The following is a 26216-nucleotide window of genomic DNA, read 5'->3' as shown; positions in this document are numbered from 1 at the left end:
TGTGGAAATATGTAACATATTTTCCTGAGTTAAATTAAACTGTAATCTGCCACTGAACTCTTCTTAAATGCCAGTGGGAGTATATTTTCTGTTTTGGCATGCTCTTGATCTGTTTTCCCACTTCTGTCTCGGTTCTAATGGATTTTTGTTTGAGATGTGAAACTTCAAAATTATAACCAATGTTTGCTCCAATAACAAAAAGCTAAAGGATGGTTTGGCACGATATTTCATCTCTCAGATAATTGTGCATACAATAATAAAGGTCCTGACTCATTCGTCTAATCTTTCTGGCCGGAAGTGCACCTGTTAAAAATCTATATACTCAGGAGTTAAAAAGTAGACAAATTTTGTGATAGACCACTTTCATACTCCCTTAACTAGTGCTGGTGACTGTATTTATCTGGCTGCCAGTGACCATGGCTGCTTGCCTTCAGTAATGGAGGAAAAATTTAAATAACTCACCAAAAAAGAAAATCAATAAATATATTGGTACACTATAAATACATCCATAGAAGTGGAAGCCTGTCAGCATTACGACCTCAGTCCTGTTGTTGGAGGTGTCCCAGCCTGTCCTTGCTGCCCAATCATAAACCCCAGTGTTAGATCTAAAAGATGTGATGTTCATTGTCAAATGGGCTTTTATTCATGACTTTTCCTACCTCTGTCCCCCCTTAATTTACTTTTCTGATTTGATTGTATTCTTTCAGCAGCCTCCTGTTGTATAAATGGGAGACAAAGCTCAGATGAGAGATCTACTTAATTTTCTCCCTTGTAATTACTGATCTCATTTTTCTGATAATTTGAAGTTGTAATTGGCTACGGCAATTACATGTATATTTACTAATCACATTTGAAGCTCTGATTGTATCTATTTGCTACCATTGATAATGAAGCACACAAATTGCAGAGGTGCTTTTCGTGTCTTTTTGTCATCACATCAAAGATTCTTCAACACCACCACCCCCAGCCCCCCCTCCCCACCCCCACCACATACACACACACCTTTCTCTTTTTTTGCCATAATGAATACACGCATGCATTTGACACAGTTATATAGTAGAGAAATTGTTTGGCTCCTACCAAATGCTACACACATTGAGTTTTGCCTGAAGCATTGAAAGGTTGTATGTAATGATATATTGCTCATCCAAATGGCTGAAGCAGTCCAAAGCACTGTGAGATTAAAATAAGTCATCTCTTTGTTAATTTAAATAGGTGCATGTATCATACTTTGCGGGGTAGTTTTAACAGGGATGTCACGGAGAATGCAGCCAAAAGGTATTTTTAATGGAAAAATGAGAACAGATGAAAATGCACTCACTTCCAGCTGCCTTTTATATTCTGCTGTTCTTCAGCAATTGCAAATTTGATGAGGCAGCCATTAAACTCCCGCAGATCTTAATTTTAAGAAATTTCTGTATAATTCTGCAGGATTTGAGCCTTTTTTGTTGAAATTGCAAAGGAATTGCATCTGAGGTTTTTTGTTATGCACTGGGTGGTGCAATCAGTTTGCTGCCTTTAAATTGACTGCTGCAATAACTGTTTGATTATAATTATAATGGTACATCTTTTTATAGTTTTACTGGGACTTATGCAGTTAGTAAACCAATTGTGTGTCAGCAAGTTGATTATTTTTGGAATATGTTCAATATTTTTCTGAATAAATTTTGTAAATTAAAGATTGTTACTGGCTCTAGTAAACTGTTCAAGTTTGAAGTTATGTAAATATAGTTTAAAATAACCTTTTTAGGGCAAATTCTTGTGATTCCTAATATCATGACTGTCCATCAATTGTTTTAATTTCTTGTGAAGTCAATTCCACTTGCACATGATTAAAGGAAATGCTTGTAGGTTTAGATAGCAAAATAATTAAATCATGTGCGCAGCAGTACAGTATTTACATTGAAGTCTGGTAATGAGTATTGAGTATCTTATATTAACAGTTTAGATGACCAAATTCCAGCTAAAGACATTTAGGTTAAAAATCTGATCAATATCCTTCTCTAAAATGTTCAAGTTTGAAGTCAAAGAAACTGTACAGAGTTACTCAATTTGTGAGAAAAATTGAATGTACTTAAAATAATCATGATTTTTTTTTGTTTGATCTTTCTCCTTTCCTCACTCTCTTTCTCTTTCCCTGTTCTCCTGTCTCTCTATTTCCTCTCCATCTCTGACTGTCTGCCTCCCTCCCTCTCTCTTACTCTTTGTCTTACTACATCCCAGGATCCACCAGTCCTTCCGGTTGGGGAGTTTTCTGAGCCATTTGTACATTTCATCACTCAGTGGTAAGCTCAGTTTGCAAACATGCCATCTCCTCAGTGTAAATGATACATTCCATTAGCTCTCAGACTCCAGGAGACCTTATGGCTCAGCTCCGTCTTTCCATAGACAGGGAGGGACTATGGGCCATGAACAGATGGATAGCAAAGAACGAAAAGAATACTGTTGCTTAATTTCTGTGAATGTTACTTACATGGAAGGTCATACAACACCGTAACGTGGAGCAGCTTTTGAAATTATCAGATGTCACATAAAAGTTTTAAAAAGGGGAAGGAGGGGTAACTGGTGTGAAATGTTCACAGATGTCAAGCTGAAACCTAAATGATAGTGGGTAATAGCTTTGTTTTCCCTGGAGAAGCAGCTACTTTGGAATCATAGATTAGGACCGTTACCAAACAAGTCTTTAGACAGCTTGAATTGCTTGCTAATGGGTGCATTATTCCAGAGGTGCATATGTTTGTTTATGGAGACAGCAAATTGTCCTCTGCGATAGTTAATGGTTTATAACTATGCTTCTTGTTTAGTACTCGAGTCTGTTAATTTTTCGAATGTCATCCTTTATTAGCATAAGATGTTATGGGAATACATTGCCTCAAATGACAGTGGCACTTCATAGAAAACAACCCGTGTATTATAAAAACATTATAAGATGTTTTGATGCAAAAAGAAATAAACTTTTTATTGAATTTTTTTATAAAGAGTGTACAATTTTGCTGAAGGATTTAGTTTGTAATTTATTTTTTTTAATCATTCACAGCTATTTTCTGCTGAGTGACTGAAGACATTATCCGCTTCCCATCTCAGATTAAAAAAATAAACAAATACAGTATTGAAAAACCAACCCAGATAGTTTGTTCTTTTACATGCCCCAGCCCCCTCGTAAAGTGCAAGTACATGAAATAAATGTAATTAAAGCAGATGGTAGTAATAGTGATATCACAGCTGTCATCTTTTGTGTGTCTGTTTCCCAAAAAAGATATAATTTAAGAAATGCTTTTTTAAAATATGCAAATTATTTTAAATTTAGTTTTTTAAGAAGATTTGACTCTGCAATGATTAGGAAAGAATGTGAATATTTTACATAATCAATTTTAGAGGAGTTTTGGAGTACAACTTGTGGGAATTTGAGAATTCTAAAGATGGAATTGCATTTTCCTTAATTCTCCTAGGATTGATGTAGCATTTTTCCATTCTGTCCAGAAATTATGCAGCACCGTATTGAAATTGTGATTTACTTACAAGTGCATTCTAAACATAGGCAAGGTTCACGTCTGTCTACTTTGTTCCTATCCTGCACTGTTATTTCAGTTGAATTTTTATAGAGCATCATTTAACATTTTTTTAAGTTTCCTCTCCAGAACTGTGGGTAAATATTCCATTGAGTGTGCTACTGAGTCATACAAATCCGAGGTCTCAAGTTTGATAGTTGTGTGTGATCTCTGCTGAGGCAACAGTAAGGGCATTACAGTTGGTTCCATTGTCCCCAGGCTGAAAAGGGGGAAACTTTTGCTTGGATTCTCACTGCTAATTGCCGTACAGTTACCTCCAGTGTATAATGTGTATGTGTGTAAACATCAGGTGAGGATTAGATTGAATTGGTCCTGTCTCCCCATGGTTAATTAGCCCGCCAGTGCTTGCTGGTCCCGGCCTGCACGTGAAATATAGATATTTAGTGCATTTCCAGAGTGCAGGTGGTATCTGCAGAACCATATACCATTTAAAAGAGAGTGACATTGAGGGAAGAAAATGGACACTGCTTACCACTACAACCTTCTAACCAGGACTCTAATGTAGTCAGTAACTGCAGACTGATTCCTGGCTGTCATCAGTACTGCTCTGCAGAAATTTGTTCTCCAAGTTCAATATGGAGAAAGATCTCATTGTATGAATTTATTTTTTTCTTGAATGTTGGTGCACTGTGCTACATAGGGTGAGAAATAGGACTGTACCTGTGATTGCTCTCATGGCAAAATGGAGTTGGGGAACTAAGCTTACAAGGTGGAAGATTGCTATTTGGAACCTCCTGGTGGCAAGCTCAAGAGCAACACTGTCAATGAGGAGATAAAAACAAAAAGCTAAAAGCTACTGCGGATGCTGGAAATCCAAAACAAAAACAGAATTACCTGGAAAAACTCAGCAGGTCTGGCAGCATCGGTGGAGAAGAAATCAGTTGACGTTTCGAGTCCTCACGACCCTTCGGCAGAACTGAGTATAGTTAGGAGAGAGGTGAAATATAAGCTGGTCTAAGGTGGGGGGCGGGGGGAGAGAGAAGTTGAGGGTGGGGTGATTGTGGGGATAAGCAAGCAGTGATAGGAGCAGATAATCAAAAGATGTCACAGACAAAAGGATCAAAGAGGTGTTGAAGGTGGTGATATTATCTAGATAACACCTCTTTGATCCTTTTGTCTGTGACATCTTTTGATTATCTGCTCCTATCACTGCTTGCTTATCCCCACAATCACCCCACCCTCAACTTCTCTCTCCCCCCGCCCTCCACCTTAGACCAGCTTATATTTCACCTCTCTCCTAACTATACTCAGTTCTGCCGAAGGGTCGTGAGGACTCGAAACGTCAACTGATTTCTTCTCCACCGATGCTGCCAGACCTGCTGAATTTTTCCAGGTAATTCTGTTACTGTCAATGAGGAGTCTGTCCACTTAGCAGGAATGGCACATTGATGGGGGAGGGGCAGAAGTTCACTGCTGTTAAGGGTTGCAACAGTACCACAATATGCGACAAGCTCACATATGCTGAAATCCAGAAGTTGCAATGTGCCTGAATGGGCCGCGCAGAAGCCCACAATGATGGTCCTGCCGTTTCTATTCCTAAAGCGACAGGGATCATAAATTAGAAAACTTTGTCTGTTTGCTCGCAACTTACATGGGCTGTTAATCACAGGCATAAGTAGTAAACCCCCCCCAAATACATTTAATTATATTGATAATTGCAAATAAAAATGTTTTTCCTGATTTTTCCCCCCCACCAATCCCACAACCTCAGCTCTCCCCTGGCATTCCTTTCCTCTCCTCCCCCAGCTCTCTCCCCCACCCCCCAGCACTGACTTCCCCTGCTCCCTTTATTGCCAGAGCTTCACTACTGACACGAAAATCTGGGCCATAAAGTATGGAATGAGGACAGGCACTTCAGCCTACATTTAACAGACTATGCACAGCTTGCATGACCATAGATTCATCTCTAACTTATTTATTTTCATGATTGAGATAATATTTTAATCACTACAATGTGAAAATATCTTCAAATTCTAAGCAAATTCAATGCTTCATTGTACTAATTGCCCCCATCTTTAAACTCCTGATTTTAATTTCAAAATTTCTCCTCCTTCATAATTTTCACTGGAATAACTCCTGTAGTGCCAACAGCTTTTCAGTGCATCACCCATTCTTTATGTGTGAACCTATTGATATGCCCTTCACAGAAGAACAGTATGACAGCCAAGTCTACCTACCTACATACACACACACACACAGCAAACTTCCTTTTCCAGAGTTAGTGAATATCAATCAGTAGTGGTTTCTGAGTAGATTTTCTTTTCCCTAGCTTCCAAGCCTTGGGCCACAGAAGCTGATTGTAGCATTCCCTACTGCTCATTCAGCTCAGATCAGCTAATTTCGCACAAGCAAGGGATCTAAGTTGGGCCTTTCTGTAAGGTAGTGCCCTTCCACCAGGCACTAGTGCCATTGCTATTTAAAATGCTTTAAAAGAAAGTCAATTTTCCTAACTTATTGATTAGGCAAGTCTGGGTGTGGTCTTTTCTATGGTACTCATTATTCATACACTATATTGACTAATGTGAGTGATGCTTTCCTTGTTCACTCCAGAAAATTATTAAATAAAAAATGATAGTGTAACAAAAATATTAGGTCTAGAAATTCAATTCCATTTTTGGGCACCTCATCCGCAGAGTGCTAACTCCAAAATGAGGAGGTCCAAGGAGACTGGAATTTTGGGCCTCAAAATTCATTGTCATGTAGATGGGGCAGCGGTAGGAGACTGCACAGATTTATGTGCCATGGTTAAGATAAGTGATTGGATAAGATCACTGAATCGGAGTGGAAGTGTTACTGGAGGGCTGTTGGGGTTGAGAAAGAAGATTGCAGGGATTTTTAGGAGGAAAAGTTGGGCGACAGAAGGTTGTCGGGGAAGAAGCTCACAGTGGTCTGGAGAAGGAATGAATGCGATGATAGGGCTTTCTGCGATTGGGGAAGATGATGATGATCCTGGGAGTCTGCAGTATTGGGGGGCGGGGGGCGGCAAGCGTGCTGTTGGTGAGGCTCATAGATGGGGTTGGGGGGTCCTGGAGGGTGGAATTGGGAATGAGGTTGGAGATCTCAGCATTGTTTTTTTAACTCTCTGCTGCTTAGCTTTGGTTTTGCCAGAGGCAATCAGCACTGAGGTGCTGGCTGCCTCAGATCAAGTCCAAGTTACAGAGGTTGGGGGAGGGCAGAAGTGGGTGTTAGGTCCCTTATTGCATATGTTAATGGCCTAATGTTTGCTTTTGACATGGTCAAAGGACCCCTTTTGTTTGGCCTTTACCAAAACGGCGTCAGGCATGACTCGCAGTAGAATTGTGCGCATATGGTGTGGATGTCATTTTGGACACAAAGCTGCATCAAATGTCAGGTGTTATGGAGCCAAATTCCTGAAAATACAAGATCACTTATTTAAAAATGACATGCATCCAAAATCTATGTTGACCAATAATCTCTTAATTGTTTGTAAAATTGATCATATTTCAGAATTCATAAAGTTTGTGAAATAATTACTGTTTGCTTACTACAGCATGAGAAAGTTACCGACAGAAAGGCCTGCACCTGAAGAGCTCATGGTAAGTCATCCACTTTGTTTGCAAACTTTGAAATTATTTGATTTTCAAGCACCTTTTAGCAAGACCGAAAATAACTTGATGCTACCCTGACAACATATCACAATCCTTGGGATTTTAAACCTTATGAGATAGATCATCAAAGAGTTTAACCCCATTTTTTTGTATTTACATATATTTTATTTGAAAGATCTATTCATTTTTGTGCTTTCTTTTGGTAAGAAGTCTGAAAGGTGCACTGTTAACTTGCACCCAAGTTGAGCCTGGCTGAACTCACTTAATTTGGTACCTCTTTACAGGAACCAAAAAGCAAAGGGTTTCACTCCATCTGCCTTAGCTGGATTCAAATCCAGGACCTATAGGGGTAAAGGACAAGTTGTAAACTGTGAATAAAGCATACAATAAAAACTACAACCAACACCACAACTCAGCAAGTCTGGCAGGATCTACGGAGAGAGAAATAGAGTTACCATTTCAAGCCGAATATGATGATTCATTTAGAAGTGTCATATTCAACCTAAAATGTTAACTCTGTTTCTCTCTCCACAGATACTGCCAGACCTGCTGAGTATTTCTGGCACATTTTGCTTTTATTTGAAATTTCCAGCATCTGCAATATTTTGTTTTTATTATATCACCAACTGGTCATTCAATTCATTTTGTGCAATTGGCTGTCATATTTACCTACACAACACTACTCCATGTACTTCAAAAGTAATCCATTGGTCACAATAGGTGTTATATAAATACATGTTATTTCTTTTGCAGGAAAAGAATCTCAATCAGCTTAAAGCAAATTTTTTTGCGAGGCGGGGGTTATCCTATATTCTTCTGGGTGTGTTATTTGCTAGTTGCAAATTATGTTTTCACATCTAAAGCCCACATACATTCAGGTGGGAGCAGGTATTCTGGTTAGTCAGACATTTAAAGGAATGTTACATTGCACATGGGACACACCAATTAGTCTAGTCATTAGACTTGCCTTTTTACAGCAAATAATTAGTACAGTTGTACTGTTGACAGCCTGGCCTGATATGTTTAATTATGTTTACACATGCCATTCAGGAGCTAATTTTCATTTCATGCGTTGACAAAGTAAGCAGTCATCCTAATAGTTTCCAGGACACCGAAATGACCAATATGCCCAACAAGTCCATCCCTTTTCAATGGATAATTTCTACTTTTCCTCTTCCAGCTTTTGGGTGAAAAAGTATGCCTTACTTGCCTTGTTCCAGACATTAGTTAAGCCTCACATCCCTTTGTATTTGAATTCATATCTTTCACTCTCAGAAGTTTGTGACATTTGGTTCAATTGTATTTACTGATTTGGTTTACAATTTCTTAAGAAGTACCAGCCCATGAGGTATTTGGCTTGTTGTAGATTGGGGACATTGGCTGCTTTTAGGTAGGCATCTGGTGTGTCCTGACCGCCAATGGACTTATAAGTGAGCAGATCCTATATCTGCCTAAAATTGCCCTCTTGTCACTGAATATTTATGAGACAAATTCTGCATTTTGATCAAGCCCTGACATGATATAAACCCACCGCTTAGGTAGGTTTCTTCTTCAGACTAATTCTGCGCAGTGCAATATAAGCAGTGGTATGTTTCTGGTTCTTTCAGCTCATGAGCAAAGTCTATGATCAAAATGCTTTGTTTCTTCTCAGAATTGCCAGTTATGGGGTTAGTGTTTAGGTTCCACTATAGATGATGGGGTATATACCACATATCCACTTTTATTAATAACATGGAATATCTTGCAGCATTTGACACAGGCTTTTGTTCAGTATCATATATAGATTACCAGAATTCTTTCTGATCAGGATCAAACAGAGAAAAACTGTGTTCAGTTCTTATCATGGATTTGAATGCTGTGCCAGTTTATGAATTTTCAGAACAATTTGCATTTACAGAGCGCTTTATTACATCTTCAGAATCATTTTGAAGTGACTCATATACAGGAAGAATTTCTAATCAGCTGTTAGGCAGTGTTTGTTATTAGCATCATGTCTGATCTTCGATGTGATGACCCTCCCCGATTTTGAGGGTAAGCTTTCAGTAAGGGAGCGAGAAATCAGGTTAAGTAGCCCTTAAAGAGCTGCTTCTACCAGCTGGTGGGTACATTTAAAGGGATGCAACCACTTAAAGATAAATGGTTACATATGGGAACGGAAATGTTGGTAGCCTTTATAAATGGTGCTAATATTTTAATAAAAACAAAAGTACTGGAAATACTCAGCAGATCTCGCAATATCTGTGGAAAGGTCTGTGACTTTTCATCAGAGCTCTCAACATTTTCTGTTTTTATTTCAGATTTCCAGCGTCCACAGTATTTTGATTTTGTACTGATATTTTAATGCACATTTCAGCCTTTTCAGAGTTGGTTGGATCAATAAAATGGCTGTCTGTCACAATAATTGTGGATGTAAGAAGCTAGGACAGTCCAAACAATGGATTACACAGCACCCCAACCCCACGTTTGATAACTGAAGGAATAAAGGTGTCAGCGAATGTTCATGTTGGCTGGATTTGTATTTTTAGCAGATCAAATAGCACTGCATCTGGCTGTCTGCTGCCCCGGGGTTCATGTAGCTAATTCTACAAGTCACTGCCAAGAATTTGTGCCTCTATAAATTTGGATGTTAGGTAATGGCAGATGAGTGTAGTCTGTGTCTGATGCAGCTCCTTCTCCATTGCTCCCTCTCCTCCGCTAGTTGTCTGGCTGTGCTCTTTTTCCTTCTGGAATATTGCATGTAGCACCTTTTGAAAAACTTGTGATCAGTGTGCCACTTGTGATTATTGGTTGTTTTTGTTCTGTTTATGCTTGGTTTTACTTGTTTTTTGGCCAGAGTCCCATAGACTTTGTTTATTGTAATATGCCAGTGGGAGCAACTGCAATATGAATAAGCCATCTGATATTTGTTTTGTTTCTGAACTCGGGTCAAAAAAATCAGCTGCAAGCAAATCCATGCTGCCTCAAGTCAAAAATAAGGCAATATGTTTGTAATCAGAAAATTGGGTTCAATCAGCAGAATAGTTTCAGTAGTAAAAAATGTAAAACGATTTTCAATAAAATGATTTGAAAGAAACAGGTACAATGCTTTAGATAATAATGAAACTCTCTTCAGATGTAGTATGCTAAAAAAAGGCTGCCTTATCTCATTAGCAATATCTTCAGTGCATTCCCTTTCCTTAACTTCAATGACCTGTACTGTGCATGGCAACTAAAGTTGTGCTCTTCAACAATACCATCATTGGTATGGCAAGAATATGAAGTATGCTCTAATCCAAATGAGGGAAGTGGCTTCATGCATCACACCTGAACAGTAAAATGTCAAAGTTGACGTTTCCAGGACTCCTAGGAACATAGGAACAGAAGCATTTAATCCCACAAGCCTGTTCTGCCATTCAGTCAGATCATGGTTGATCTGCAACCTATCTCAAATGTCTTCCTTTCGACGGTTATTTTTCAGATAATGATTGAATTTGAACCTAAAATCAGGAGCTTAAGTCATTCTTAAGTTTGTGAGTACAAGAGAACACATTGTCATTTCAAGGCAAAAAAAAATGTTAAATGTTGTCCACCAACCTCTACTCTCTCTAACTACAAACCTTTATGCTACTTCCTTTGGTAGTCCTATCTGAAATAAATACAAATGGCAGATTTTGTTGCAAAAATTCACCAACAGTGTGAACCCTCAAGAAAATGTTGCACTAATTGTTATTGTCAGTAGTTTTCATTGCCCTACAAAATTTGTGTCTGCCTTATGATATATTGTAGCCTTGGTGACAAACTACAAAAAATTCTTAAAACAGCAGGTCAGTCAGCACCTTTAGAAGGTAAAGACAAGTTAATGTTTCAAATAGAACCCAGAAACTTAACTCATCTTTTCCCTTTAAGAATGCTGACTCCTATATGTTTCTTGCGTTTTGTGTTTCTGTTTCAGATTTCCAATGTTTGCAGTTTCCTTGTGCTATAAAGGGAAAACCCTTCTCTCGCTTTTTGACTAAACATAGTCCAAAGGTAGTTTTAGCTCATTGAAACTTGATAAAGTTGGTCCTCTCTGCCAGAATCCATTTTCTGCAACATAGGGCAGAATGTTTCAACCCACAGGCGCCCGTGCGCCTGACCTGAACGGGAGTGATCTAGTGCACGATGATGTCAGGCAAACGTCTATTAAGGCCCTTAAGCAATTAATTTGTATTTTTCGCAGCCCGCTCAATCGTTCGGCTGGCAAGCGGGCGAATAGGCCAGGCAGCCTTTGCATTTTTTTACGAAATGTAAGCCAGACATAAACAATAAAAAAATTTTAGCATCATTTTTACATTTCTGTCCTCATGAGACTGAGTCACACATGGGGACATGTTTATATCATTTGTAAAAAGCTTATTTTTGTATTTAAAATTCTTCAGCTCCCTGAGGCAGCTCTGTAGCTTTCAGTGCATGTTCCCCCCGCACATGTGCAGACTTCAGCACTTGCGCTTCTCCTGCCCCCACCCTGACAGCGCCAAGGCTCTTAGCACGTGTTTCACGCTGGCTGGCCGTTAATTGGCCTGCCCGCCAAGGGGAAACTCCTGCCCATAAGGAAGATGTTTTGCCCATTAATATTGTGGCATGTGCCACATCACAGGAGAGGTGAATGCTGAAAAACAGGGTCTGTGTTTATGAAATACAAACATTACCGCAGCTTTTTGTTTCAGTTCAAAAAAGGCCTGCACAACATACCATCTACAAAACTTCTTACACTATTTCAACTGTTTGCAGAACATCTTCCCTGATGCTTTTGTCACCTGATCCCTTGTCCCTTGTACACAGAAATTCAAGGGCAGCATTATCTATCCCTTCTGGAACTATTGTTTCTAGAATGTGTGTCAACAAAATAGGAAATCTGACTTGCCATTTATACAAAATACAATTTCTAAGTTTCTTTCAGTACTCTCAGCAATCTCAAGAGTTGGATTTTATGGTCCCCCCCACCAGGCGTGTACTTGGTGGAGGTCACATAAAATATGAGGGGTGGCGAGCCCAGCGCCTTCTTGCCCAGCCCCAACCCAGTCCCTATAATATGATGGGTGCATGGGCGCCAAAATCGGCAGCCTACCTGCCACTTTTAAATAAATAACGGCCAATTGACCGATACCCCATGCTGCCCATACCCATAAAATGGTTGGTGTGGGCGGGAGTGGGCAGACCACTCCTACCCACCTTGGCAACACACTGGCATTTACATACAGCAGGAATTGGATGAGCAGCCAACTTAAGTTAACAGGGGAGGAAGTTTACTTGAGGTGAAAATAGCATAGTAAGCCCTGCTACTTAATTTTATGCCTTTTCCTCCACATCACATCCTTTTTTGAGTGGGGTAACAGTAGATAATCCAGCTCAACCTTTTTTTGTTCAAACCTCTGCCCCATTGTATTTCTATGCCCACAAAGATGGCACCTCTGATCATGATGTGAACAATTGTATAATTGTCTTTTTGAAACATATGAGTACAATTTTTGTATGAGGCCATTGAAGAGATTTACTATCATGTTCACCGTTGACATCAAGATGTTTTGAAATCCATCTTTTTTGCAGCATCTATCCCACTGATTTTTTTTAATCTTTGGTGCTATTGAAATTATCTGTATGTAAAATATAGATAAAACATAGGATTTACAATCAGCCATTTAGGATTCTATAGGGTTTCTGCCAGCCAAAAGAACAAGCCTTTATGAATCGCAGAGAATTGTACAAGATTTTATCATGTTCATTTTGAAGATAGACTCGAGTAGCTGGTAAAGAGCTGGAGTCTGCAGGGCTTTCAGGGAGCTGCTGTCAGCTTTGAGGCAGCCTTCACTGATTGTAAATGACATCCAGCAAGGGGGAGGAATGCTGCCGGAGAATAATTCCCAATAGGTCATTTATTCAGCACTGTTTGTTGATTTGACAATGAACAAGCTGTTAAGAATATCTGTGGCATCCAGCAGAACTAGTAAATAATAATTATACTGTGTCTCTTCTCACTTTATCTCCTGGTGTTATTTTTGTTGCACTCGTCTATACTGCTTGAAATGTTTCTTCTCTGGAGCAACTAAAGCTGCTGTTGTATTTAGCACTTTTGTTTTAAAGTCACTCTTTCTAATCAAGTGGCAGGCAGCCATTATAATTCAAATACAAGTAGTTCTGACCATTTTAAGTGGCAACATTCTGTGAGTTTGTTAATTACATTTCTGCAGTAAAGCCCCTTTTCAGCAAAGACACATTCTTTACCAGGAGGAACTGGAGCATAAATATAAATCAGAGCTTATAAATGCAATGCCATTTCATTTACTGAGCAGACTAATGAAATTTGGGAGCATTTTTGCCCCTCTGAAATTGTTTGAATCAATCCAAAATAAACCCTTTATTGCTATTCAATTCCAGCTGGTTTGCATGCGTGCTTCTTGTTCAATGGGATTCAGGGATTAATCCACCATTTGGTGAACCTGGACCCTTTCACCTCGAGGGGAGAAATTTATCAAAGAAGTGTGAAATTGTGGAAACTGCACAGACTTAAATAAGCAATTTAAAACACTAAGCTCACCATGAAATGAGTGATGTTTCACTAAAGGTGCATTGTGGTGATTAAATTCAAGCCGACTTTTATGGGTCCAGTTTAAATAACAGTAATGCAAGTGCTGGGAAAATTGTGGTTTTGCTAGGTGGTGCCTCAGTTCATTGAGTAACACGAATGCCAAAGTTCAACCTATAAACAACCAAAACTCAAAACCCCCAAGTTTAAATGCTATGTGCCTTTTGATATAAAATTAGAGTTGCATATATATGATATAATAAAAAGAAACTGAGAATGCTTAAGATTCAAAATACAAACAAAAAACGCTGTAAGGACACAGAAGAGACCATAAGCATTTGAAAGATAACATTTTGGGTGTGACCATTTCACACTTGGACAATGTATTGGGGAACAAACAGCCTGTAACTCAAAAGGAAGTGTGATCACCTTCAGAAGAAAAGGGTAAAACTAGGAAAGGAAGAGCATAATTATCTATAACCTTTTTTTAAATGCTTTAACTACAGTATTTAATTTCATTTGAATGCCAATGTCCAGTCTTAGTCTTGAATTTCAGCTGAAAATCTTACTTTTTTTTGTTCTTATGATGCAAGTAACTTTGTGACTAACTGTTCAAAGAAGGTGGTGGGCTGCCCTCTTTGATAGCAATTGTTTGTACGACAGAAACTTGCTAGGCCACTTCTGAGAACATTAAGAATCAACCAGAAAGAAGAATCAAAGTCAAATATAAGCCAGACTGGCTAGAGATGAGAGGTTCTCTTCCAATGGTATTGGTGAACCAGTTGAATTTGAAGACATTTTAAGTCATTTTGTTTGTTTGCCAGCCCACAGATGAACAGAGTTATTGAATTCAATTCACAACTTCCTGTGACATGAGGGCAAGACATTTGCTAGTGCAGTACCGTAACCATCCGCTACAGTAGAAGATTATGTAAACTAACATCTGCTAAAGATTAGAGGAGTTGTCATGAGAGTTATGTGATTAACTATTAAATTTCAACATTGTTCAAATAGATTTTAATATTAATGAACCCCTTAGCTGGGAAAATGCAGGGGGAAGCAATTAATGCAAAATTGCTCTCCCAGTGCTTCAGTAAGTAGATTCACTGAGCCATAAGGATCAGAAGGTTTCGAATGGTTTTCATTGAGTTACCTACTGTCAGCCGGGTTGGCAGTAGGATATGTGATTGGCCTCAGTGCCTTTCAGCTAGGCAGGCATTCAGAAACCCTGATTGGAATATGGTAATCTCTGCTGGTAAATGTGCGTGTGTGCACCTTAGATGAGGACAATGTCTAGCGCAGCTGTAATGCTCTCTGCAAAGAACTATCCTTCCCACACTCTCAGGGCTCAGACATGAAGGATGGTCACTCAGTGAAGTACTAGGGGCAGCTTGCTACACACCAGCAAGAATCAACATTCTCAGGAAAGATGGCGAGCAAATTTAAGATAAAAAAATGAATACAGAACATTTGCATTTAAGGACCGTTTTCAGTTCTTGGATGTATGCCTTCAGCAGGCTGGTAATGGCATCTTGTAACTAAATTCTTGGCTGTTATGGTCTTTTCATTGTTGCTGTATTTCTCCCATTGCAGCAGAAAATCAAATGAAGCAATTTGAAATTTGCCAGCAGATAATTTTGAGCAGTAATTCACTTTCCTCTGGAGTGAATAGGAAGCATAACTTCCCAGTATTGAAACAAGCTGTCATCTAATGGGGCTAGTGCCGAAATTGGGAGAGCTGTCTCACAGACTAGTCAAGCAACAGCCTGACATAGTCATCCTCACAGAATCATATCTTACAGATAATGTCCTAGACACCACCATCACCATCTCTGGTTATGTCCTGTCCCGTCAGCAGGACCGACCCAGCAGAGGTGGCGGCACAGTGGTATACAGTCGGGAGGTAATTGCCATGGGAGTCCTCAACATCGACTCCAGCCCCCATGAAGTCTCATAGCACCAGGTGAAACATGGGCAAGGAAACCTCCTGCTCATTACCATGTACTGCCCTCCCTCAGCTGATGAATCAGTACTCCTCCATGTTGAACACCACTTGGAGGAAGCACTGAGGGTGGCAAGGGCTCAGAATATACCCTGGATGGGGGACTTCAATGTCCATCGTCAAGAGTGGCTTGGTAGCACCACCACTGTCCGAGCTGGCTGAGTCCTAAATGACATAGCTGCTAGACTGGGTCTGTAGCAGGTGGTGAGGGAAAAACACACTTGACCCCATCCTCACCTACCTGCCTGCCGCAGATGTATCTGTCCATGACAGTATCGGTAGGAGTGACCACCACATAGTTGTTGTGGAGACAAAGTCCTTCCTTCACATTGAGGATACCCTCCATCGTGCTGTGTGGCACTTCTACCGTGCTAAATGGGATAGATTTTGAACAGATCTAGCAACACAAGACTGGGCATCCATGAGGCGCTGTGGGCCATCAGCAGCAGCAGCAGAATTGTACTCAAACACAATCTGTAACCTTATGGCCCGGAGTATCCCCCACTCTACCATCAAGCCAGGGGATCAACCCTGGTTCAATGAAGAGTGCAGAGGGCGTGCCAGGAGCAACACCAGGCACTGAAGCTATAACACAGGACTACTTGCGTACCAAGCAGCATTAGCAGCAAGTGATAGACAGGGCTAAGCGATCCCACAACCAACGGATCAGACCTAAGCTCTGCAGTCCTGCCACATCCAGTCGTGAATGGTGGTGGACAGTTAAACAACTCACTGGAGGAAGAGGCTCCACAAATATCCCCATCCTCAATGATGGAGGAGCCCAGCACATCAATGCAAAAGATAAGGCTGAAGCATTTACTACAATCTTCAGCCAGAAGTGCCGAGTGGATGATCAATCTCGGCCTCCTCCGGAGGTCCCCAGCATCACAGATGCTAGTCTTCAGCTAATTCAATTCATTCCATGTGATATCAAGCTATGGCTGAAGGCATTGGATACTGCAAAGGCTAATGGACCCTGACAATATTCTGGCAATAGTAGTGAAGACTTGTGCTCCAGAACTTGCCGCGCCCCTAGCCAAGCTGTCCCAGTACAGCTGCAACACAGCACCTACCCAGCTATGTAGAAAATTGCCCAGGTATGTCATGTACACAAAAAGCAGGACAAATTCAACCCGACCAATTACCGCCCCATCATCGATCATCAGTAAAACAATGGAAGGGGTCATCAACAGTGCTATGATGCGGCACTTGCTTAGCAATAGCCTGCTCACTAATTCCCAGTTTGGGTTCCACCAGGGCCACTCAGCTCCTGACCTCATTACAGCCTTGGTTCAGACATGGACAAAAGAGCTGAATTCCCGAACTGAGGTGAGAATGACTGTCATTGACATCAAGGCAGCATTTGACCGAGTGTGGCATCAAGGAGCTCTAGCAAAACTGGAGTCAGTAAGAATCAGGTGGAAAACTCTCTGCTGGTTGGAGTCATACCTAGCACAAAGGAAGGTGGTTGTGGTTGTTGGAGGTCAGTCATCTCAGCTCCAGGAAATCATGCAGGAGTTCCTCAGGGCAGTGTCCTCAGCCCAACCATCTTCAGCTGTTTCACCAATGACCTTCCATCATAGGTTCAGAAGTGGGAATGTTCGCTGATGGTTGCACAATGTTCAGCACCATTCATGACTCCTCAGATACTGAAGCAGTCCATGTCCAAATGCAGCAAGACCTGGACGATATCCAGGCTTGGGCTGACAATTAACATTCGCGACACACAAGTGCCAGGCAATGACCATCTCCAACAAAAGAGAATCCAACCATCACCCCTTGATGTTCCATGGCATTACCATCACTGAATCCCCTACAATCAACATCTTGGGAGTTACCATTGACCAGGAACTGAACTGGAATAGCCATATAAATACTGTGGCTACAAGAGCAGGTCAGAGGCTAGGAATCCTGCGATGAGTAACTCACCACCTGACTCCTCAAAGCCTGTCCATGATCTACAAGGCACAGGTCAAGAGTGTGATGGAATACTCCCCACTTGCCTGGATGAGTGCTGCTCCCACAACACTCAAGGAGCTTGACACCGTCCAAGACAAAGCAGCCCGCTTGATTGGCACCACATCCACAAACATTCACTCCCTCCACCACCAACGCATAGTAGCAGCAGTGTGTACCATCTACAAGATGCACTGCAGGAATTCACGGAGGCTCCTTCGGCAGCACCTTCCAAGCCCACGACCACTACCATCTAGAAAGATAAGGACAGCAGATAGATGGGAACACTGCCTGGAAGTTCCCCTCAAAGTCACTCACCATCCTGACTTGGAAATATATCACTGTTCCTTCACTGTTGCTGGGTCAAAATCCTGGAATTCCCTCCCTAACAGCACTGTGTATGCACCTACACCACATGGACTGCAGAAGTTCAAGAAGGCAGCTCACCACCACCTTCTCAAGGGCAACTAGGGATGGGCAATAAATGCTGGTCCAGCCAGCCCACATCCCATGAATGAATAATAAAAAAAATCTAAACATTGAACATAGATTTCACTCAATCTAAGCCATTGAACTTAAAAGAGAGACTTTTACATTAGCAGCCCTTTGAAAAAAGTTATGTCTATTTCACCAACCCAGTTTTTCATCTTGTCAAGATGGTTACTTGTGTTGAGGTACAACTCCAAGCATGCTGATAATCTTCAAGTACCTTACCCAAGCTACCATTCTTCATGCTTTCTCAGACACTGTGGTCATAAAGCCTGCAGGGAAAACCCCGCTCCAGTTGTATGAACTATTTTGTCACCTGGACTAAAATCAGATACCTCAGCACAGACTGGGGGGATTCATTGATTAAGTTCTCCCTGTACTTTAAAAATCATACATGACAGTTCAGTTACCCATTCTTTTATTTAATAGCACTGTTTAAGGTTTATAAAACCAAACTGACTGTTGGGAATCTTCAGGCTTCTCTTTATTTACCATTTCAAATTGTATTCACATTAGTAAGGATTGCTTCACCACTGTTAGAAGAAAAACTCAGTTAAACTATCTTTAGCACACAGGATGACTTACATAAAAAATATTCAGGCTGGCTCTGAACCCAGTGCATCAACCACTCTGAGGTGTGTTAATTGTATTTTCCAGAAGCTCACAAAAACTGGCTGCCATTTAATGGAATCTATGCATAGAACAGAATTAGGTCACAAAGAAACCTGCATCTTATGTTTCGATCAATGTGTCAACTAATACTTTATCAGAGACACTTGATTATCTCATGCTGATTCAATTCCTATTCTGTAGGGTGTAGTTCTGCTGCGATAGAATACGCACTGCATTCATATTAAAAACATAGACTCAATCTATCTGCATGTAAATGTAGGAATCCACAGCTGGAAATTTTTATGTGGGTTGATTTACTAATAATACATATTAATTTGCTTATTCTAAATAAATAGCCAAAGTAATAAAGTAAGTATGTACTTTTTAATGATAAATCTTGAATTTTCCCATGTACGCTGATGCACTTAAGTTCTGCAATGCGTCATCTAAACTACTCCAATTGTTACAGAAGAGTTGTTAAGAAACACATGCATCTGATAAAACCGCCTGCTCCACCTCTTCCTCACTCACTCACTACTATGGCCTAAACCTGAGTTTTATTTTTTTCCTTTGCTTCAATTTCTGTCTTCTAACCCCCCCCTCCACCACACCCCGGTCCCCATCCTAAATTTGCTCACCTCTCTTAAAGCTGCTGATTTATTCCAGGATTCCGTAGTGTGCCTGACACCAAAGTGATGTGGCTCAAGTGGCTGTTCTTTACATGTGAATATTGGCAAGTTCAAGCCTGTCCATTCATCCACTCCTTGCCCTTGCAAAGTTCCCAGGGATCAGAGCAGGAGCCCCTTTTGGTATTTTTTTCAGTGCTTTCCCCACAGCCAAATAGAGTAGTAATAGACAATTGGGAAGAGCATAAAGAAGTAGAATGTCAGATATGTGTACAGGAGAACTTTCTCGATCAGTTGTCTCCAGACCAACAAGGAAGGAAGGAAGGTGTTGGTTCTGGTTTTGAGAAATTAAGTAGGAGTGTGGAGTGTGTTACAGCTAACAGTGACCATAACATAATTTTGTTTAAAGCAATTATGACAATAGATAAGAAAATATTGATGGTAAAAATATTGAACTGGGGAAGAGCTAATTTTGGTTATTTAATAAGGGACTTCGCACAGGCCGATTGGAAAAGGTGATCGTAGGATAAAGCAGTAATGCAAGCAATGGAGGGTATTTAAGAAAGAGAGAGTTCATGTAAAAGGCATATTCCTTTGAAGGGAAAAGGTAGAATATGATGCGCCTTGGATGATAAAGGAAATAGAAGTTAAAAGAAAATAGGAAAAGGAGGCTTATGATAAATGTCAGGAGCAAGATTCAGTTATTAACCAGAAAAATTATGGAAGATAAAAGAGGAAATTGAAAAGTTAATACGGGAATCGAGGAGAGTTTACAAGAAAAGATTAGCAGACATTAAATTGAACCCTAAAATATTTTAAGAACATTTAAAACAGTGGTGGTTTGCTTGGAAAAAAGTTGGTCCAATGAAGAGCCCAAAGGGAAACCTTCATGGAGAGGCAAAGGAAATGGGAAAACTATTAAATGAGTACTCTTTTACTGTAACCTTCACAGCATCTGTCTTCGCAATGGAGGTGGAAGAGGGGAAGGAAGTTATGAACTGACGGTAGATAGAGATATATTAATGAAAGTTGGCAAGTCACCTGGCCCAGGTGCTGAAAGAAGCATAGGTGGAGGCATTGATCAGGATCTTTCAATTCTCATTGAATACAGCAGTAGTGACAAATACAGGATGATTGCTAATGTTATACCACAATTCAAGAAAGGCAAGAGGATAAACCAGGCAACTACAAGCCAGTCAGCCTAACATCAGTTGTAGCGAAGTTAGTGGAAACCATGATCAGGAACAATATAGAAACTATTTGGTACGGCATGGGTTAATCAAGGAGGGCCAGCATAAATTTGTGAAAGTAAATTGTGTCTGACTAACTCAATTGAATTATTTGATAAGGTAACAGAGAAGGCTGATCTACTAAAATGGCACCAGGGATTAAGGGAGTTAGTTCTGTGGAGTGATTGGGAAAATTGGGGTTGTCTTCTTAGAGCACAGAAGGTTAAGGGGAGATTTGATAGAGGTGGTCAAAACTACAGACAGATTTGATAGAGTAAATAAGAAGTAACTGTTTCCAGTGGCAGAAAGGTCAGCAATTAGAGAACACAGATTTAAGGTGATTGACAAAAGAACTAGCGGTGACAAAAGGAAACATTTCTTTTACACAGCCAGCTCTTGTGATTTGGAATGCACATCTTGAAAGAGTAGTGGAAGCAGATTCCATAGTAACTTTCAAAAGGGAATTGGATAAATACTTGAAGGGAAAAGAATTATCGTGCTCTGGGGAAAAAGTAGGGGAGTTGGACTAATTGTACAGTTCCAGTTGCATACTCTTCATTAGGATATCACAATCTGAGTTTTCTGTATAGATGATGACTGATCAGCTTTGTATTTCAGATTTCCTTTTTTTTTTCTGACTGTCCACATTTCACATAAGACCCATTTTGTGGATTGTCTTGGGGTTTCCAGAAATTTATGATTAATTTCCTGAATACTGCTACATGCAACCTGGGAGAAAAATCAAATGGACAGTAAAAAGAAATCAGAAATTGGAAACAAGTCTGACGAATAGTCAAGAGTCTTCTAATCAGTGAAAAATAGTCTGATTGCTTTCTAATTGGTATGAGAAGGCAGTGTCCCATGAGACTTATAAGGCAGTCAATAGTGCGAAGGTAGGGTCATGTGATGAAACCTCCTGGAACACATTCAACCAGAGTTTGCAATCCTCTTCCAAGCTTGATTTGAAGTTATGTTCCAGAGTTAAAAGAACAAGGCCTAGCCTCCTTAACCCTTCCAGTTCCTCCCCAACATTCAAATGTTTAATGAAAAATATTTTCATTTTAACATTGTTGACTATAAGTGAATAATTGGAAGAACAGCACCTCATCTTCCAATTAAACACTTTACAGCTTTCTGGATTCAACATTGTGTCCAACAACTTCATACCATGAACTCTGTCCTCCATTTTGAATTAACCCCTCCCCCCTCCCAACCTGTATCTTGTTCTCATGTTTTTGCTTTCAGACAGTGCTGACTGTTTCTCTGCTATTAACTGTTACGATCCCAGCTGATGTTAATGCTGGACAAGTCAGATTGCAGAGTGAACCATGACTTGATAGATCCTAACTCTGTGTGCAGAATTTTATGGCCCCGTTCTGGTGGTGTGAGGGACACATAAAATGTAGTGAGCCATTCAAAAGGCCATTGATTTTGGAGGAACTGTAAATCTCGCCAGCATAGACTTCCGCCCCTTTTTTGTTTTGAAACTGTGGAGAAAAGTTGCTGAACAAATTCACGGGAGTCTACTGATGAACTTTTAACATATTTAATAAATGTTTTATTCTTTAAGAAAAAATGAGTTATATTACACCAAACAAAAATGTTGGCAAGATCGCAATATCAACATATGAAATTGTTCAAATCACACTATCCCTTTACCGCAGCAATATCTTTATACATTCACATTCAGACAGCTAAGCAATTTACAATAACCATCTTATACTCAAACATTCAGGGTAAGTATGAGGTACACGTGAATTAGCAGGAGAACTGTGGTCAGACACACCACACTCGAAACTAAATGACAGATACAACCAAAGCCAGTTCCATAGATTTCTCAACAACCCACCTAGACATTTGTCACATTGTGAGACAACCAGTCTCTCAGAAACTTTGCCTTTCTCATGAGGGTTTCCAGTCTCCACATTTGAAGATAAAAGCAAAATACTACGGATGCTGGAAATCTGAAATAAGAACAGAAAATGTTAGAAAAACTCAGCAGGTCTGACAGCATATGTGGAGAGAGAAAAAGAGTTAACGTTTCGAGTCAGTATGACTCTTCTTCAGAGCTTCCACATTTGAAGAACTTGCCTGCAAAAGTTACTCCCACTCAGATATAGTTTCAGCAAGGATCCACCTCCGGGGTTTCAAACTCACCTGAGATTCCTTTCCCCTAGATCTCTGAGTACGCTCAAGCTTCACCTTCCAAGCACAATTTCAGATCTTCGGCCATGCCAAGCAGAGCACCACTACTCTGAAAGGCCTGCAATAAAGAGTCACAAACCTTCGGCAGCCTCTTCAGATCTTCAGGGCTTCTCTTGAGCCATGAAACCATTGCTGATTGTCCTAAAAACCCATCATGTTCACTAATGTCCTTTAGGAAAGGAAATCTGCCATCCTGGTCTAACCTACATGTGACTCCAGACCCACAGCAATGTGGTTGACTGTTAAGTGCCCTCTGAAATGGCCTGGCAAGCCACTCAGTTCTCAAGGACAATTTGAGATGAGCAATAAATGCTGGCCTAGCCATCCCCATGAATGAATTTAAAAAAACTTTGCTTCAAGTCTGCTCCCTGCAGCTCCATCTTTAATTCAGACCCTATTTCTCCCCACCTTTCTTTCAATTTTACTAATCAGGACCTATTTCTGATCCCTGTCCCTTTCCTTTACCTGGGACTTCTTTCTGGGGCCTCTTTCCAATCCCTGCCTGGGACTTCTGGGACCTCTCCCTGTCCCCCTCCTCCTGTCCAGCTCCCTGGGACGCCTTCACTGGAATGGTGCTCCAACTCACGTCACCTGCCCTGCAGTTTTGCGCTGTTTCACTTCTTTGCTTCTGCACAAGTGTGCAGGACTGGTTTCCAGCTTAAAGAGGGTAAAAGACTGTGTGTAAGACCAACTGTGCACGTGTGACCACTTCCTGGCCAGCACATGCTCAGGAGACCCAAGTTCCTGACCTCCGACTGTCGATTTAAAATTAAGTATTTGCATTTCTTAACACAACACGTTCTGCTATTTTGCTTTCAGACGTTGCTGACCTTTATTCTACTATTAACACCTACTCTGGATCAAAGTTTTAGACTTCAATACTATCATTATGACTTTATTTCTCTTGTGTTCCATGACATCTTTGCCACTTAATCTCTTCTGCGCTCCTAAACTATCCCTGACTTTCTATTTTGCTCCACCTGACCCTCTCCCACCCCGACCTTTTTCAACAGCATAAAACTCGTCACGTTTTTACCTCTGTCCAGTTCCGAAGAAGGGTCATATTGGACTTAAAATGTTAACTGTTTCTCTCTCCACAGATGCTGTCAGATCAGCTGAATGTTTCCAGCATTTTCTGTTTTTATTTCAGACTTCCAGCATCTGCAGTATTTTGCTTTTATTTCAATGAATAATTGGTAATGATTTAATTTTTAGTTGACTGGGTACAGAAATACTGAATTCAATTTGAAAAGTGCTTATACTTTTTTGTCACAACAAACCTCCCTTAGGCTTGCTTTTTAATATTCCTCTCTGTTCTTTCTGTTAAAATTAACAAAAATGACTTGTTGCACACCTGAAATAGCTTTATCCCTAGTGTGCTGAGAGCACTAATGATTAGCTTTAATCATACTAACACTAAGATAGGGACCCATTTGCAAACATAAATTACGCAAACACATCAACATATTAGTAAAATTGTATTTCATCTTTCACTGAGCACTGAGGTGATTAATTTTCAAAGTAAGCCTTGGAAGTAGCAAAAATAATACAAAAAATGCAGTGGCTTCCATATTGTCACTTATTTATTCAAGACTTGAGGTCTGCAGTAGTGGGTGAAGATGTGGGCCATTGGGGGCAATGGGTAGTTTTCTTGCTCTTTAGTGAGGGTTGAGGGGATATGACTATTTTGCTGCTTGGGAGGCTGTGGCTATGTTTGAAGATAGATCTTCAGTAGCACATGCAGTTAAAGCTAATTGACCTAAACAGGAAAGTGGTTTGTTTGTCAGGGGATCATAGGGTTGGGATGGGAAGGTTTCAGCAGAGCAAATTTACTTATCCCGACATCCTAATGATGCTCTGAGAAAGAGAAGATCATACCTTCACTGGAATCAAGAACAGGACCAAAAGATAAACGTTGCATGAGTGCAATTCGCCACCAAGATTATCGGAATGGCTACAGGGTAGCAGTAAAAATCATCAATTAAGAGGTCATTGCTTTTTTTTGCATCACTGAACAGCTTTGAACTGCAGTAAAGGGGATGTGCATGGTAAATACAGCGCATAGTCACATAACATTAGGCGATCTTCACTGTACTTAATGGCCATGTACTGTGATCCTCAACCCCTCTTATATGTGCAATGTCATTGTAATGTGGCCACAAAATATTTTTAATAATATATAAATATCTACTTTTATTATTTTCAATAACTGTAAACATGATATGGAGGATCTTTTATTTTTGTTTTTCACTGGACAAAATAACTGATATATAGCAGGGTTCACAATGCAGTCTGATTTCCTGTCCTGTGAGGCCAATTTTACTAGTGTGGTAATGAAGGAAGGAACCATGTGTTTATACATAGTGTAGAATCCTCTGACATTCTTGAATTTTGCTCCGGGCTTTGAGTTCCCAACGTCAGGACCAAATGGAGGACCTGAGACCCCATTTGCTGGCAGCAGAATTGGCGGAGCCGTCTTCCCGGACACTGCCTCCTAATTGGCTGCCATTGATTGTGCTGTTCTATTAGGGAGAGCAGATGAACTCCTGATGTTTCCAACCCAATCAGAGGGCCAACAGCTCTGAAGCTTTGGCAGCCACAATGGGAAAGGTGGATGCTTGTGAGGTGGGTCGGGACCTGAAATGGCACCTCAACATGGAGGTGCTCTCACTAGCCTGCACATCAATGATCAAATAACCCACACCTGCATTGCTAATTGAATTGGGCAGGAGGGGAAAGTCTTGGCCACACTTGCAGTACCCTCTTTGCGATATGGAAATTCTGGTTCCAATGGGCCTCTCCCACCCCCATTGAGCTGGTGGTGATAAAACTTCCAAAAGGTGATTCAATCTTCTGTTTTGGTACATAATTTTCTCTTTAGTTTTGGGTAATTAGACAATTAAGAAATAAGAGTATGGAAGTACAAGTATCACACATTGGATGGTGGGACTTTTTAAATTTATTACAGTTAAATATATTTCCTTTATCACATGTTTGTCCCAAAATATGGAATTACAGCTGCTGAAAACTGGTTTTAATTTCTCATATTGTGATAACGTACTTTTTAAAATATTTGTCCTTGCACTGCATTCAGTTATGTATACCACTCCCACTTCTACACTCAAAACTGGGGACCAAGCACAGGGAGCATTGGGACTCACCTTTATACAAAGCCTTACAAAATGGTAAATACATGGAATAATGATTCCCCCACCCTCACTAAAACTGTCTTCCTTAACCCAATGACAGAATAGTACATCAGCATTTTTATAGAGCTGCAATACCATTGGGATACGGGAGCTGGGCTTGTTTACAGAATATGAGTGCAGCTGACAGTCCACATATCTGCGGTTGGCTGCATTCATATAATGTAAAAGTGCCTGTAGTTACTTGCTTTAGTAGCCAGCTGCCCAAGCTC

The 26216-nt window shown here is 40.4% G+C and overlaps 1 protein-coding gene across 8 annotated transcripts in view; it reads left to right on the top strand.

Moving 5' to 3' along the window:
• map2k5 (mitogen-activated protein kinase kinase 5) overlaps positions 1-26216 on the top strand; it is a 265564-nt gene that overhangs the window by 224047 nt on the left and 15301 nt on the right. For 6 of the 8 annotated variants that reach the window (XM_078530078.1, XM_078530077.1, XM_078530075.1 and 3 more), the window contains 2 exons: positions 2224-2285; positions 7081-7126. The exons of the other annotated variants lie outside the window; for them this stretch is intronic. In XM_078530078.1, coding sequence (XP_078386204.1) covers positions 2224-2285; positions 7081-7126 — 108 coding nt within the window. The remainder of the gene's footprint in view (positions 1-2223; positions 2286-7080; positions 7127-26216) is intronic. 8 annotated transcript variants of the gene reach the window in all.

This window comes from Cetorhinus maximus, chromosome 26 (assembly GCF_964194155.1).
Source record: "Cetorhinus maximus chromosome 26, sCetMax3.hap1.1, whole genome shotgun sequence".
NCBI classification, from domain to species: Eukaryota; Metazoa; Chordata; class Chondrichthyes; order Lamniformes; family Cetorhinidae; genus Cetorhinus; species Cetorhinus maximus.
Note: the sequence above shows the minus strand (reverse complement) of the source record. Positions and strands in the feature narration are given on the sequence as shown.